This window comes from Trachymyrmex cornetzi, unplaced genomic scaffold (assembly GCF_001594075.2).
Source record: "Trachymyrmex cornetzi isolate Tcor2-1 unplaced genomic scaffold, Tcor1.1 scaffold248, whole genome shotgun sequence".
NCBI lineage: Eukaryota > Metazoa > Arthropoda > Insecta > Hymenoptera > Formicidae > Trachymyrmex > Trachymyrmex cornetzi.
The window spans coordinates 1,625,904-1,642,216 of NW_017297144.1; the positions used below are offsets into that span (position 1 = coordinate 1,625,904).

The window sequence follows — 16,313 nt, forward strand, 5'->3', positions numbered from 1 at the left end:
GAGAGAGAGAGAGAGAGAGAGAAGAACAACATGTAGAATCTAAGACGTATGCGAGGAAAAGGATCCTGTTTTCAAGTACGCGACGTAAAGACGATGGTTTATCGACGTGGAATTCAGATTACTAACTAGTTTTTAATTTTAAAAAGTAATTTCCTGATAACCCGAGAGTTGATAAGTAAAGTACATAGCTCAGTATAGTATCATAATAAATTGAGAATATATTCTTTTTATTTTATTCAACTGGTAATATTATATTACGTATAGCTAAACGCATAAATATAGTATACATATCATTAATCCGATTACATGTAATAATTTCATCATAAGATACGAGGATATAAGCAAAGTGACAGAAAAAGCAAAAGAAGAAAAATATGCAACGAGTTATATAAATGTACATCGAAATAACACGAAAAGCACGAGAAAGCGATCGTGCGACCTCATTTCTTATCAACGACGCATAATTACTGTTAATTTCCTTTTGCTAATCATAAAACTGATTACGTAATCACGCCTAGCCGAGTGAAGAAAAAGACTTCCGCAAACATTGCATATTTTGCGGTTTGCGTACTCAATATAGTTAAATTCCCCCAATAATACGGTATTTTTGTGTGAAAAATTCATTGTTACTCTGCATGCGCATTTGACAAAATGTTACATAATTCGAATTAATTTCTTTCATATCTTTTATATCACATGGAAAGGACGATTTTGCTGAAGTATTTAAAAATTTAGCTAGACATAGAACAGTATTCTTAATCCGTTCTCATTTTAAGACTGTCTTAAGTAACGTCTTATGATGCTAATTCAGCCTTCTAATTGGCTCTTAAGACTGTAACTTCAAATCGTCTCAAATGTAAGAATCAGCTATGAATACCGGCCACAGATCTGAAAATAATTTTGTTGGACTACCAAAATAAATATGTGAGATGCTCAAACTGGTTGCCAGAATGTCAAAACTCTTTGCAATATTACTTTCATGCTTGAGATTCTTACACAATTATTTTGACGGATCGACAAAATTATTTTCATATCTGTATCTAGCTGAATTTTTAAATACTTCGAGAAAATCGTTCTTTCCGTGCAACGATTTTACAATTTCTATTAATTTTCTAAACACAATTTAAGTACTTTTCAAAACTATAATTAATTACCTATTAATTTGAAAAGTTCTTAGAAGTTTCAATAGAAGAATAAAATCGATTTTGATCGAAACTGATTTTAAGGCCGATGTTTATAATCGGTTCTTATTTCAAGACCGTCTTAAGTAATGTCTTAAGACGCTAATGCGGCGCTCTGATTTGTGATACCTCAAGAACTTGAATATAAGAACTGACTATGAATACCGACCTTAATGAGTTTTGATTTTTAATTTGCTCCTATAATAAGAATAGTGTTTAAAATATTTAAAAAAAGCAGAAACGTCTTACACGATTTTGATGAAGAAAACTCGTCTTACACTGTCCAAGTTTCCTCGTTACTAAAATCAGATATCTGGCGATGCGCGCACAGTTCCTCCTTCTGCATTATTATTTTACCGGGCTGTGTGGTGCAACCCTTTGTTCGCCACATGTGACAGGTGTGTGCTCGTGACGTAACGGCGGTACCGTTATATGCGCGGGACATATACGCCAGGTGAAACCCTATAAGAATGTAACGCGACACAGAACACCATGAGACCGCTGTGCGCCAAATTCAGCGCTCCCGTGAAAGTGACTCGAATGGGAAGGCTTCTCGCGATCGAGATATTTATAGCGGTACTAGATTTTTCTGCATACATCATAATTCACGAATCGTTACTTCGGATCTCTGCAGAGAAGCTGAAAAAGCAATATACGTTCGAAACATCATTCACTTCTTTATTACTATGATTAAATTCGGATAGCATACTAATTGCTGTGATGATAACCTCAGCCTAACAAGTAAATTACAATTTACGTTGAGTTTGCTTGAAAATCAATTACACATTTCATTGCTCGCCTGAGAGAACGGTAAAAAAATATAATTATGTTTGAAATAATAAAAGAATCATCTTTTTTTAATTTAAGAATGTCTGAGTTATATTCCTAATAATTAATTGCAATAATTGGAAAAATTGAATGACGAAAAATTAAATGATTCGCTTAAAGATAATTATATTTTACTTCTTGCTTTTGAGAATGATAAAAAATATAATTACATATAACATTATAAAAGAATGACTTCTTTCGTAATTTAAAAATGTCTGTTAGAATTATACTTATAATAATTATGTAGTAACAATTGAAAAAATTAAATGAATTAAACTTAATCGTAACAATTGTAATCATAATAATTTTATCATAATTAGAATCCTATTACGTTAACTCTTTCTCCCGTTCAAAATCAGATTAGACTTGAACAGAGCTTGTCAAAACTCACGAAGATATCTCCATCGCTCATAGATACGTTGGCCGTTGGTCGACGAGTGGTTTCTAAATCCATTTTGCTGAATATATGAAATTGCCACTCGGTGGCCTTTCTAAGAGCGTAGGAACTATCACGATGCGTTGAATTTCAACGGCTAACGAGCCCCGCCACGATCACATAATCATGTCCAGAAAAGCGGAAAATCATGCCGCGACAAAAGGAACTTTGGAAACCTGGTAGAAAGCATAACGGACTGCTGCGCGGTTAAGGGGATCAGAGGATAAAGTTCAATCGCCTCGTGCTATCCTTCGAAACTCATCATCTATCTTGGTTCCTTTCCCTCAGCTAATTAACTTCATTAATATTAATAATTGCGTGAGCGTCATCGCAATGAAGATTCTATCTAACGCTGAGTTTATTGGATTAGCCGAGTGTATATCGATTTCGTTTGAGCGCGATCACATCGCGGATGTGTTTGAGCATGACGTTTCTCATCGCGGAATTAGATGTGCGGTCTCATCTTCTCTCGCCTCTTTACGAACCGCCGCACAGCAGATGGTCTCCCTCTACCTACGCGCGGCCTTATTCCTGACATAGAGCCGGAGAAGGAAGGACGCGCCTCTCCGCGAGGAGAGACGCCAGAACGCTGACACACTGACTCGCTACCCCACATACCCTTTTGCCTTTTCGACGTGTGCTCGCGCGAAACTGCTCGAGTGGGGAAAATGAGAAGAGGGAGATAGTCGAAGAGGAGGTATTTGCCGGTGCTCTTCTCTCCACACGAGAACCCAAGGAACACATAAAAACCAATAAAAAATCAAAATCACTGATTCTTAACATCAATAAGCAGTCAAATTTTGTAAAAGAAATCATTAATTTGACTTTCATGACGTCAAAATAAGTCATTTTAACTCTCTCTTGGCTTGGTACGTTCCTTGAAGAAGCCGCCGACGTCTGTCACGTTTCGAAGAAGAATTTTTGGCGCGAAGCGTATTTACTCCGAAAAAATTAACCTCGAACAGAAACTTCGGGTGACAAAGTTAAATAATAATTAAATAACGCGAATTCCATAGCCAAGAAAAATATAATCCTTGATAGAGTCGAGCAAAAAACTAATTGTTTAATAGACACTACAACACAGACCTCCAAGGAATGTCCTAAAGATCTCCAAAGGACGTATCTACACCCTAAAAGTGTCCTCAGATAAAATGTGCTGTGTATGAGAAATTTTTTTCATTGCGATTGAAAAAAGGAAATATAAGGCACATTGAAAAAAAGATATATCAACAACAATATTTTAATTGAAAATGATATTGTTGATTTACAATAGTATTAATGAAACAAATAAAGTTTTATGAAAACAAGAGCATAACATATTTGTTTCATTAGTAATGCTTGATAAACAAAATTTTTAATTAAAATAATGCTGTTGGTATAACATTATTTTTTTTAGTGCAGGTATAAATAAATACCTATTGTATTTATACCTACTGCCTTATATTTCCTTTCTCTTATTATAATGAAAAAAAATTCCAACAACATACCTGACAGTACAGACCTTCAGGAGGAGACATCCTTAGGACGTCCAGAGGACGTCCGTATTCTTTGAATATCCTAAAGATATCCTCAGGATGTATCCCGAATAAAGTATGCTATCAGGGATCAAGTGGAAGAATGGGAATATATTACAGCCGATTTTTAGATGATTACGATTAAATAACTATAAGCACTGTCTCATCTGCCATCGTGTACCCTTTTTACTTTCACCGTCAGGAAAGGGCGCAGCAAACGTTGTGTCCAACGAAACGTATGCATATCGCACCACAGTTTAGACAATCGTATCACTGATCACATATCAATTAGCACATATCAAATAACCACAAACCTCTTTTCCTCTTCGTGGTTCAGTGGGAAGCTCGATATAATCCTATTGGCACACACACTTGGCACTTGTGACTTCTTCCTGCCGCGTATCCTCCCTTATAGAGGTTCCTCTTCTTCGTTGGCGGCTCTCCCACCTTGGGACTGGCCGAAACGCTCGAGAGGGAAAAATCTTCTTTGTCTTCTTTTTTTACGCGGTTAGAGCGTCGGAGAAAAGATATCGTCGGTATTCGGTATAGATTATCAGATACTCGATTCGGTCGAAAGACACCGGTGACTTGGGCGAGTGCGTTAGTTGTGAGCACACCTGAAACGACCTGCGGCCTATATACTCTCCCCTCTCGAAGTCGTCGGCTTTCACCAAAAACCACCTCGGCTGCTCCAACGTGCTCGTCGCCTAGTGAAAAATCGAAATTCTACGTGTCATCCATTCCGCCCCTTTGATTCTTTTTACAAAAAATGAAACCGGTCCACTCTCTAATCCGTCTCGTTTTGATATGAACAAATAGTTGGAAAACCCTTTACGTGCGTCACTCCATCGCTTTCTTTTTTGTTAAGCATCACCGCATCGGACGGAGTTGCAACACAGCCGAGGCTGAATCATGAGCTTGGAGTTCGGTACGACCCATTCTATCTCGGTTGCATCGGCGCGACGGCGGAAGTCGAGCGCAAGCCGGATGCCAGCGAAAGTTCTCAGTTGCCCACGTTCAGGGCCACGGCAGCGGTCGACCTCAGGAATGCTCTTTTGTTGTACTTGCACTTTACTGACATTATTATTGTGATACTTATTAGAATATTGATGCATACAGTTCTGTAACATTAATTACCGCGATTTAATTTTACACCAGAAGAAAAATTAGATATGTATGAGTTAAATTATGTCTGTTATTCATAAAAAGCTTCTATGATGTTTCTCTTTGCTTGCATGATAGGTTATTAAATAAATTTAAATTTCGGAACGTTGCTATTAATTCTTTGTTGCATATTGCTTATTTACTAGAACAACAACATAATTAAAAAATTGTCATTTTTTTAGTTGTTTACAAAAATAGAACGGTCTTTTGACGTTCTTAATTCTAATAAATCGACATAACCGAGTTGCTAAAACTTATCACAAGAGAGAGCAATTGTGTCAATATTGTATCATCGCATTGTATTAATTGCTTTGATTCAACAGTGTTTTATCTCGATTGTTTCTGAGCAGTTGTAGTGGAAGACCTTATTTCATTTTCACACAGAACGTTATATCTTCTAGTTTCTACGACTACTTCCAGTTTCTACGACTTTTTATCAGTTTTGGAAGTATTACTTAGCGTTTTATACCGAAGTTTTATAAACCATTTTACAACTGTAAACATATTTTATGTCATATTATTTGAGCTCATTCATAAAGATATTTTTAGTTTTTATACTTTTATATACAATAAGTTGCTTATTATTTTATTTGAACTAAGAATTTATTTTTCATAATTCTTGTATTATTCAAGCTCTTTTATAAAAACAATTCAATTTATACTTTTACAGTTATATTATTTTCATGCATATATACTACTGTATGAAATATTTTTATATACTTTTATTATTCATTAATAAAGTGCAATTTATTTTTCATATGAATATATATTATGATAAAATTTTTTGCAATGATTTATTTTGATATTTTTTCTACATCCTTTCATTGTTTCATTCAAAATATATTTTTTCCTGTTTTTTTCTGCAATGTTAAAAATCTACAATAATGACACAATCTCAAATAATATAATAAAATAATTAATAATTAAACTTGTTTTTTATAAGAACATTATATTACTAAATAATTTTTAATTGAACAGAATTTTGCAGCAAAAATGTTATAAATCAAAGAGAGTTGTTTTAAATGTTTGTTTTTATAAATGATAAGAATTTAATATTCTGAATAATGACTTAATGATACTTTTATTCCTGTTCAATCAGATGTTATAAATAAATTCGCATTTAAAAATGACATTTACAAAATTTTAACGATTAAAAATATTCAAACTCGTTTTCTAAAAAACTTAGTTTTTTTTAATTATGTCGTTGTTCCGGCAAATAAGGGACATCTATTGTCTTCACAGTTTTTCTATGTTTTCACGTATTTCAATTGGTATATGTAACATATTTGATACCTAAAAAAACTTCTTTAAAAAAGAAAAAATACGCCAAGTGCATAAAAAAGAATAGGTATCCATATTCCTTCACCTAAGTCTTTATCCAAAAGCGCTTCAGAGATCTGTGCTTTAATATTCTAAAATCCTTTAACGATCCTTGCTACTTAATTCAATCGCTATGGAAATGAAATCAAGATTGAGATATCATAAAGAAGTTCAACAAATTCTTCCTTAAAGTAACTATGAAATTTAGAGCAAAAGTTAACTTAGAGTAAAGTTTCAAACTGGTTCGTATCCTTCGGCGTAGGATTAAAGAACAGAGTTTTAGGAGATTTCATCTCGCATAAAGATGGAAAAGGATTCGAGGGCAACGATGGGAATCCAAGAAATATTTCCGAGAGATGGATACCGGAAGAAAAGTAAGACTCGTCGATAACGATCGTCGTGGAGGTACCTAGGTGAAGGTTAACAGGTATTATTAAGTGTTTAGTTTCTTCTCTCGATCATCCGTAGCTGCAACTCGTTCACGCGCTCATACAGGGAAGAATTACGTGTGTAACGGCTGTTATAATAGTAAGTTAAGCACAGCTACGCGAATCCTGATTATTCGGGTCAAGGAAACTCTCCAATTTACTCGTCACTGAAAGCGGAGAAGCATCGGCTTCAATAATAACAAGATGATATCTAAATATTCTACATACATTTACCAACACTGATCAATGTGATTAGCATAATCCAATATTATATCTAAAATTTAACGTTATTGTCAAGTCAAGAAGACGATACACAGTTTTTTTTATGTATGTATTGTGTGACAGAACTCATTACCATTTTCTTCGACGAACCCACGTGATTTTTTTGTTTAAAAAAACTTATGAATTAACAATTATGAATGGAATATCGTATATGTGGATTTTCTCACAGCAGTAATTATGCTAATTAATATATTGGCATACGACGTTATTGACCAAACAATAGGCTAATGTATGTTAATTGAAATCCTTATAGGCATCGCCAGGTGGGACAATGCATCGCATGTTTTACGAAACGAATCATTGACATTCCACCCTTGTTCTCTTTTTCTAATATCTCTCTCTCTCTCTCTCTCTCCCTCTCTTTCTCTTGTTCTGTCTCCTCGAGCAGATCCAATTCCGGAAGAAAGCTGCGCGAACAAATTCCGCGTCGGCCGGAATGGTGAAATTGCGCAATTTTTCCTCGCGCTCTGACGTCAGCGACCATTCAGGAGAGCTCCGCGCGGCTTTCACACGGATCTTGCTTTGTTGTCTAGATACCTACATAAGTAGAGACTCATTGCAAGAGCTTGACCAAAGAAAGGAAAGATCACGGTAACAAATAAATTTCGTCCTGTTTACCTTTTACATCGGGTAACCCATTGGATGTCTTCTCAACTGAAAAACTACTTTAGCGTTTATTTCAATGTCGAGGCCTCAATTGCGAATTTAGCATTGAAGATTAAAGAGTTCTTTTCGAAGAATGAGTATAAAAAGTCAAATAAATAATAGAAAGTGGACTAGAATTTCAAGCCGAGTCTTGTTGTAAATTCAAAGAAAATATGAAGCCACTTATCAACATGTATAATGTTCTAATTCCAAATTTTGAGAAATGATAAAGTCTCTTATCAAATTGTTAGAAATGTTATTCTATTAAATTAATTTCTAATCTTTGATAGATGAATATTTAATATTTCTTTAGCTAAAAACCAATGTTTTTAGAACATTCTGTACATTCTTTTACGGTAGCTAATATCAAGGCAAAATGGCACAAGCTTTTGTCAGCTGGAAAAAAGAGCGACAAAATTGCGGTTGTTAACTGCAGACCTCGGGAACAGAAATGGGCCAAGCCCGAAAATCAATAAACTGCAACTAAAAGAACAACCCGTATGGGAAGTTGAACACATGCGGCACCAATATTGGACGTCAATTAATGAACAAATTTACCGAAGTTTTTATTTATAAATGTCATATCTTTAGTATATTTTTCAGTATACACCGCTATTTGGAGCTTAAAATATGTAATTAAAAGCTACTATATCATAAACAATGCTGGCACAGTGTCGTAAATTTATCGACCAGGAAAAAGTATTAGCTCGATAATTGCTCCGTGTCGAAAGTAATTCCTTGGAACGTTTCGATCGGCTTATACGTTAGATAGAGTCTGATATCTCGTAAACCAATACCTACTGAAACGCATGCCAAAGATATATCCTGTCTAGCATCGAAATGGCCGTACTTTATCAAAGTATTTTACATTTATTTCGGTCACGGTGCTCCCACCGATCAAGCTTAAGTGGATACGTCAACTTCCAATGCAAATCTAACATTACCGCGTGAATGTCATTACCCGTCGTAGCCGATGCGTGACGGCTGCCCATTGCGGGTGTACGACTTGGAAAATAGTTTTTTTTTTTTTTTGCAAAACGGTAACGTTGGATATCGCACATTCAGAGGACTTTCTCCCGAGCTGTGCGCGCGCGAATGGTATGTGTGTACGAAGATCCGGTATTCTTGGCATACAACGTACCAGTCTGGAACTGTTACCGTAGCCTCGGGAGAGCAATTAGACTCTTGTGATTAAAGCTCTAATCTCTCGGATATCCCGCGCGGCTGAAACTCGTCTTCGGATTACTGCGGAACGCAAAACGGATACGCGGACTTACGAGACGTGCGCGCGGCCGATGCACATTGCGCCCGAATTGTATCTCTACGTCTTCCTCATCTCTCTTGTTCGAGGAATGTATTTATATCCGTATCGAACAATGCATTACACGTGCATACATGTGGCAGAATGCGAGCGAAAAATCCCCGATCTTTTCCGCGGACGAAGAAGCTTACGATTTTTGCAATTCTCTTCTTTCTTCGCAATACAGTTGACGAGTACTCATACTGAGAAAATTTAAAATGAACGAAAAAGAAAAATTTTCTGATCATATCAATCAGAATTCTGATTATCTCAATTCTATCTCTAGAATTATAATATAATTGATTCAACCAGAAAATTCTGATTTGTCCATTTTTAATCACAATTCCAATTAATACAACCAGACTCTTTTTCCAGTTAGACGCTTATTATCTGTTATATTCATAATATTAAGTTGTACTTGATTTGAGTAACATTTAATTATTTCTATGTTACGTCACTATTGCTTCTATTCGTGTCGTTAATTGAACTAAAATAACGCTGAGAGAAATGAATTTGTTATAAGAGCAAAAAAAGGAATAGCAAGTGATGGTTTGATAGGAAAACGGATCGATCAGTTATTATTGCGAATAATTTCTCATTATTCGTTAATGTAACAAATAATACGCGATTTACGATATAAATTAAAATAATTAGTATTTAATTATAATTAGTACTGCTAGCAAATATAAAAGTCTATCAAAAAATAGGTTAGTTTTTACATAAATTACTTCTATTATTAATAATTATTTGGAATAACAGATTAGCATCAATCACAACAGTATAATTTGTTATCATATATCCACAAATTGTTAAAGATACTGGTGGCTTGTTAAATTAAGAAAATCCTTTCTCTCAGTGAATGGAGTTGAATAATTAAGTTCAAGAAATGTATTAAATTTAATTCAAGAAATATATTAACGTATGCGTTTAATAAATAAGAAACTAAATTTGATTCAAGTTTAGTTTCTCATTTACTAAATGCATAATATGAACGTTACTTATTTTGAAACTAAGCAATTCAACTACAGAAATGTATTGATTTTGACACATATGGAAATTAAAAATAACAAAATATTATTTAACTCAAAAAATCGAGTTACTATTTCTCCTTTGATATTTAACAGTGTATAGTAAAATCATTTCGACTTTCATTCAAACAATACAGCGTATTATTAACAGATTACATCTCTTATGAATTAAAAAGGATCTGTTTAATAATTACAGAGTTCAATGAAGAACGTTCTCGCCTGACTTTATTAACGCGATCTCCGGAAATTAAAGAAACCCCGCTCGCCAGCAAATTGGTATAATGAACGCGTGAGTAGATTGACACTTTTCGAGGCGCCAGGAGTAGATACGCACAGGTATGCAGCCGCAGGTTTGACCGATTTCTTATCCGGTAGCACCAAAACATAGGAATTCGACGACGTATCGAAAGGACAGACCGATCACGTCGATTTCGATCGCATTGCCGTTCAATCGCGCGCCCGTCCGGCTAAGTCGAACGAAAGATTTAGTCGTGACACACTTTCGGATCACGAGACTGTGGGGCTCTTCGCGTACCGCACCCACGAGATTAACATTACAAATTGTCGGATGCATCAATGTGACGAGATAAAATCGGTGACGCAAATAATCGCAATTCGCAGCGGACAATAAGCACTTGGATTAATCATTATACGTTCAGTATTCTACAAAAAATAGATTAACTCACATATTGATATGAATGATCACGTGGAATGATCACCATCTAGAAATCGCGAAAAAGTGGTACACTCTGAGTTTCTCGATGTGAGTGTCTCAAGGTCGCGATGACTATGATAGAGACAGAGACTGATTAATACAAATTGAAAGTCGTAGCTTGTGCCCGAATCTACGAATATCTCGTAAAGTGTTTTGCGTATTCAATCTCGTATGAAACAAAATGACGTGGACATTGACAAAATAAATGTTTATTAATCCTTCAATGCCACATGTCACATTTGCAACACACTGGATACTGTATAAAAATACCGTTTAAAAGAGAACGTACTATAACAAATTATTAAAACGCCAGATTAAGCAATATAACAAGCGCAAATCTTTACGTACATCTAAATTCTTTTATAATTTTTTTTTCCTTCTTTGTTATTATTATAATTTCATTATTATTTATTTTCTTTTTAATTTTCTTTTTTATATTTTCTCTGGGTCTCTCTATTTTTCTTACAATTTTAATTTTTTATTTTATTTTCTTACATTGATTATTTTTTCGTTGTATCGCATTTCTTGCCTGAACATTCTTAGAGAGCTTGCCCTAGAATGTTAATAAACGCTGTATCTATCTATATTAATAAAAAAAATTAGCATATAAGGTAAAAGAAAATTCGGATATATCATACCGACAATGAAAGTAGCACCGAAGGATTAATTGAAGAAATTTACCTGATGTAAATCAATTCAAAAGATAAGTGGTTTATCCGGCATCTCGCGCGATATCGTATGCTAATAAAAATCGATAAACATCTTCCGTATGCTGGGAAAGGTACACGCGAGCGTTTTGGATTCTCCATGTAGCGAGACGAGCAGAGAGATCGTTAGAAGTAGGTACTACACACATCGATCCGGTGCATCTAGGCGATTATCCGCGCGCGAGAGAAGATCTCTCGATGATTCCCCGAAGACAATCGCTTCGTGGGCGTTTATTACAGGCACCGCGGAGCGTGCCGATTCGGTGTGTCTACCTATACGCGCCTGTAATTTTGGGTCACTGAATCGCTGACTTTCTTCCGTCGTTTCACCGCCCGGGCACGACGCGAGGGAACAGGAACACGCGGCGTAGAGTGCATTCGCCAAGCCTTGACGAAAAGAGCCGGCCGGTAATTACGGTGAGTGCGGGATAAATCTTCGTCGTATTCCCCGAGTGACGTTCGCTCAAGAAGCGTTACTAGTGCGATTATCACGGCAAGACGCGTGCACCCAACGCAGGTTTTACTCGTAGAGCGTAGAATAAGAACTCGACGATTTTACCGGGTAGGCAAAGTTTAATCAAGCAGAACAATAATGCACGAACTGTGCAATTTCTTAAAATCGCGTAAAAGTTGTTAAGGACCGCAACATTTTTAAACAATTCTGGTATTTCACTTTACGGACAGACAATTTATACTGGCTATCTCCAATATTGTTTCAAATATAGAATGAATTGATTCTATGGAAGCATAATCTGTATGCCATTAACCGAAATTAAAAATTTTGTTTGCATCAAATTTTATTTCAGTTCTTTCGCTTTTAATATGTATTATATTAATGTACTATTTGTTTTAATTTATTAATTGTATTAAATACATTAAAAAATTAAAAACTCTTATTCTTTTATGTATACTTAATTAACGGTTAATTTTTTAAATTATTCTTATATTATCCTTTATTTATACGAATAATAAAAAAATGTAATATTTCACGTCAAATTTCTGTCTAAGAAAAGGGATTACGAGCATAAAAAGTTTGCACATACTGGTATAAAATACAAGATTCTCACAGCACTCCGAGTACTACAGAAAGATTCTGGGAAGCACGTTTCTACGTTCTGCAATAAACTTTACGAAAAAAAGGTAAAAGAGAGAGAAAAGAGAGGCAAAATACACTAAAATTTTCGTAGATTCGGGCACAAGTTGCAGGAAAGTTTCTAATTTGTTTTTAAGAGCGTTTCAATCAGTCTTGTCTCGATCTCCTGTAAAAATGTTTCGTTCTCTTACCTCCATTAATGGAAACAGCGAAGAAATGCTAATAAGACTCTGTCAACAGTCACTCATTTTTAACTTCTAATATTCATAGTTTGAAGGAGGATCATGGATTTCTGGGGCGATCCGTAGATTCGGGATCTTAGTGTGTCAGTGTGTCTATATGCTAATCGTCTGGCGATGAGAAGCTTAACGTTGTAATATGGCTTGACGTGCACATGCACGCTACCATACGCGTCTAACTCACTCATATGTACGTACGTAACGTAAATCGTATGTAAATTGTGATATACATCAAATCCCTTGATACACGATCGTACGTCGCGTTAAGCTCTTCTTCGCACGTTGGTAGAAAGTAGTCTCATAACCCCAGTATTCACGTCTCTGCGTTGCGTACACGCTTCGCAGTAACGTGCAATCGCGAAATGATCGCGAAAGTAGAAGAGACTCGGCAAAAATTTGCCTCCCAGCGTCAGCTGTCGAGCGTTGTCGTGTCGAAAAATTACATCCAATTAGCTACGTCCTAGCAGTTGTCAAAAAAGCGGTTCATAAATATGGAAACATGGTAATCTGAAAGCATTTATCATGACGTTCCGTCAGTCATTTTACCACCCTGGAACATCATAAAAATTTAATCTTGCCCCAAATCGTATTCGCGATACGTATTATAACCGAAAAACACACATAGACATCGTCTCGGTCGGTCATAAAATAAACCGGCTTTACTTGGACATTTTATAGCGCAATAATATGAAAAAAAATACATTGAAAGAAGTGAACGTCGTCTCGTAAAATAGTATATAAGCGCGAGACTCGCGAGAACAGCTGCTCTCTTTCGTTTCGGTTTAAACTACTTTTCACTAAAATTAGCCATCCCCGCGAAATGGTACCATTTCACGCAGCATTCACGCGGTAATATGACTAAGGACCGGATGCGCTAGTATCGCTCTAGCGCCGTTTAACTAAATTTTCTCCATCTCTCCGCGACACGCTGCATGTAGGTCTGTAATTTAAAAAGGGATAGCGAGCTCCTAACCCAGGATTAGTGAACCCAGACCGTAGCTCAGTCCACGAATCCACGGCGCAGGATGGTATTTAGCAAAGTAGGTATCTATGCCTGCCTGGCGTATGCATCTCACGGCTCGCCGGTGAAATGTTAGAAGCACTCTTATCGCGCCGTGAATTGTAATTCTCGCAGGTTGCACAATACCGCCGCGTTTCGTAGTGTCATCCCGTTAATCCGTATTAATCGAAAACCCCTTTCTTTTCGCAATGACTCGAGGAATCCGATTTCATTTTAAGTAACAAAAAGCATGGTGCACGATCAATATTCATCGATTTCTCCTTTTTCTTATAGCAACTTCTGAGTGATTTCAAATGAACTTAATTGATTTCTATTCATATCGGTGTATATGAAGAATCTCCCAAGAAACACACCAAGTCAAGAGAAAGTCAAAATGACTTTATTTTAACATCATGAAAATCAAAATGACGATTTTTTGTTACAAAATTTGACTGTTTATTGACGTTAGGAATCAAAATAAAATTATTTCAATTTTTTGTTGACTTTTATGCGTTTCTTGGGACACAGAAAAATGTAAGCCAATCGTAATAAATCGGCCAATCACCGTAGAGACCGTAAGACAATACAACATAAACAGCAGCAAATAAAAAATGTTTGTTAATCATTAATAAATTTAATTATGTACAGTTCTTAAGATGCTTAGATTAGCATCGAATTATTAATATCTTTCTAAAATGCATTAAAAATTTATTGCTTATCAATTTAATAATTTTTTGATATTATTACTCTAGCTGTTGTAAGATCGAAAAAAATTTCAACGTGTAGTATGGATATGTATATACTAAGAAAAAAAGTAACTTCATTAAATGCGTTTACAGGGTTGCCACAGAAAATGAATTTTAAAATTCCTTGACTTTTCCAGGTTTTCCAGATAAAAATAGAAAATTTTCCATGAGTAATATAAAATATGTAAATTTTAACATTTAGACTCATGGATTATAGAAATGCTAGTCTATATTATTAAAAACAACGCAAAAAAAGCTTAGTAGCATAGTACAATTTTGGGTGCAAATTCAAGCCACAGCAAAAAATAAATTAGTTTTGGAAAAAAAGAATGCAGTTATGACGAAAAAGAGGGAACAAATAAAAATACCGAATTAAATATAATTTTATTTTATTAAAATCGTTTAAAGTGCACAAATTTTGAACGTATTTGATTGTAAACGTCATATATAATTTAAAAAATTATAACAATTATTTGGAATAGGAATAGTTTCAGGGAATTGTGAGTAAATTTCGAAATTCCAGACTTTTTTACATTTTCCTCTGACTTTTCCCGGTTTTTCCGGTTTTCCAGGTCTGTGGCAACCCTGGTTTAGTTCGTAGTGGTTATTTAGTTCAAATATTTATATATTTAGGTTAAATATATACGAGTCATGTTAACAAAATCTTGTAATTTAAAACATGTTATTTATTTGAATTAATAAATATTGCTTGATAACCCGTGACCGCTGCATTTAATTGAATCAACCAACATTTTTTTAACTCAGCAAGTTTTTTCCTCAGTGTATAAATTCACTATAAAATATTTAAACACTAAAGTCCGCTTTGAGCGAAAATAAGTTTATTTCTCTTAGTTGAAAAAACATTGATTTGCTTACAGCTTACTGCTTATGTTTTTCTTGTGCGTTGTAGCCTTTAGCCTATAGAAAGTAGATGCAACAACCGATAGCCCGAAACCAAAAATTCTTGAAAAAAGTTAGTCATCATAGGCAATTGTTCATTCAATCCTCAAACTAATTTGTGTGAACTAAAAACTGTCTACTTTCTCTCAAAGAAACGCGTTGGGTTATTCACCGACGGTTATAAATGTAAAAACAATTCAGTGCCCGATTACCATTCCGGATTACATTGACGTCACTAAAAAGCGCTCCATTTTCACTTTTCTAATATCGGTATGATGACGACGTTAAGCCAGTCGACACGCTCACTTTCACCACCCACGCGTCAATTTTCTGTACCTGCTGGTCACCTACCGTCACGCATTTGCGTGACAATGATTCACCATCACAACCCCATTCTTGTTCGATGAATGTTTCATTTAGCATTCCTGTACCATCCGTTTCCCGTTTGCCATAAAGATCAACGCTAAAAAAAAACAAGGAAACTTAAATCCAGGTCATGTCGTTTCTCATGAAAAATTATTGCGAGACAAAGTTAATCCTTTTATGGGCTGTCCCATTCTTTCGGAGGCTTAATTAGCAAAAGACCCTTCATTTGTTGCTCCTTTTTAACTCAAAAGACCATACCGTAATTCTCTCCGAATATTCATCACGAAGAAATCGTGTATGTTAAGTACTTCATTTACCAAAGTAAAATACATGGCGCATTGTAATACTTTCGGTACATATTTTTAATCCAAGAGCATGAACGAGTGAAAGGAAAGATAATTCATTGTTATTTTCATATCGT

The 16,313-nt window shown here is 35.3% G+C and overlaps 1 protein-coding gene across 4 annotated transcripts in view; it reads right to left on the reverse strand.

The window, feature by feature from the left end:
- dyl (transmembrane protein dusky-like) overlaps positions 1 to 4,552 on the reverse strand; it is a 26,310-nt gene extending 21,758 nt beyond the window's left edge. Inside the window, exon 1 of one of the 4 annotated variants that reach the window (XM_018508059.1) lies at positions 4,274 to 4,552. Coding sequence is in view for 2 of the 4 variants with exons in the window: in XM_018508065.1 (XP_018363567.1) it covers positions 1,460 to 1,527 (68 nt within the window). In the remaining 2 variants the exon portion in view is untranslated. Of the gene's footprint in view, positions 1 to 1,430; positions 1,528 to 4,118; positions 4,154 to 4,273 lie in introns of those variants that run through there. The other 3 variants (XM_018508058.1, XM_018508065.1, XM_018508063.1) reach the window with 3 other exon arrangements.
- Positions 4,553 to 16,313: the final 11,761 nt, after the last annotated feature.